Source organism: Penaeus monodon, chromosome 33 (genome assembly GCF_015228065.2).
Source record: "Penaeus monodon isolate SGIC_2016 chromosome 33, NSTDA_Pmon_1, whole genome shotgun sequence".
NCBI classification, from domain to species: domain Eukaryota; kingdom Metazoa; phylum Arthropoda; class Malacostraca; order Decapoda; family Penaeidae; genus Penaeus; species Penaeus monodon.
Window position 1 is genome coordinate 32580264 of NC_051418.1, and position 564 is coordinate 32580827.

The following is a 564-nucleotide window of genomic DNA, read 5'->3' on the forward strand; positions in this document are numbered from 1 at the left end:
AGCTTTTTTAGAAGAAAATATATAGGATTTTTAGGTTTTTATCCCCCCCCACTGGCGTGTCCTATCTGAAAAGAACTATGATTCCCACCGTCAGAGAATCCCCTTATTTTCTTTTTTCTTTATTTAAATCTTTCCGGGGAGGCGGGAAACTCGTTGAATTTCCGCGAGAAAAAAAAATGAGGAAAAAAAAATGGCTGACACTCGCAGCTGTTCCCCCAGGCTGACACCGACGACGATGATGAGAACAAGCCGATTGACCTGAGTTGGCCCAGCGGTTTCCGGAAGCGAGTGACCTACATCATCGTGGCTCCTCTTATCATACCCCTGTGGCTCACCCTGCCAGACACCCGCACGCCCAGAGGTCAGTTGGGTAACCCGGGTCGGCGAGGGGGGGGGAGGCTGTGACGTCACGTGTGCAAGATTTTTTTGTTTCTTTCTATACTTTAGTTTTAAGGTATTTTCTATTGTATGTATTTTCTTTCTGTGTATGTGTATATATATCTACATATATATAATGATAGAAAATGATTCGTGTAGAAAGAAAGTATATTAAAATTATATGGA

At 42.7% G+C, this 564-nt stretch overlaps 1 protein-coding gene across 3 annotated transcripts in view; it reads left to right on the forward strand.

Moving 5' to 3' along the window:
* The window catches only part of LOC119594393 (sodium/potassium/calcium exchanger Nckx30C-like), a 174335-nt gene that overhangs the window by 168752 nt on the left and 5019 nt on the right, over positions 1 to 564 (forward strand). For all 3 annotated transcript variants that reach the window (XM_037943455.1, XM_037943456.1, XM_037943457.1), the window contains exon 7: positions 220 to 361. In XM_037943455.1, the coding sequence (XP_037799383.1) occupies positions 220 to 361 (142 nt within the window). The remainder of the gene's footprint in view (positions 1 to 219; positions 362 to 564) is intronic.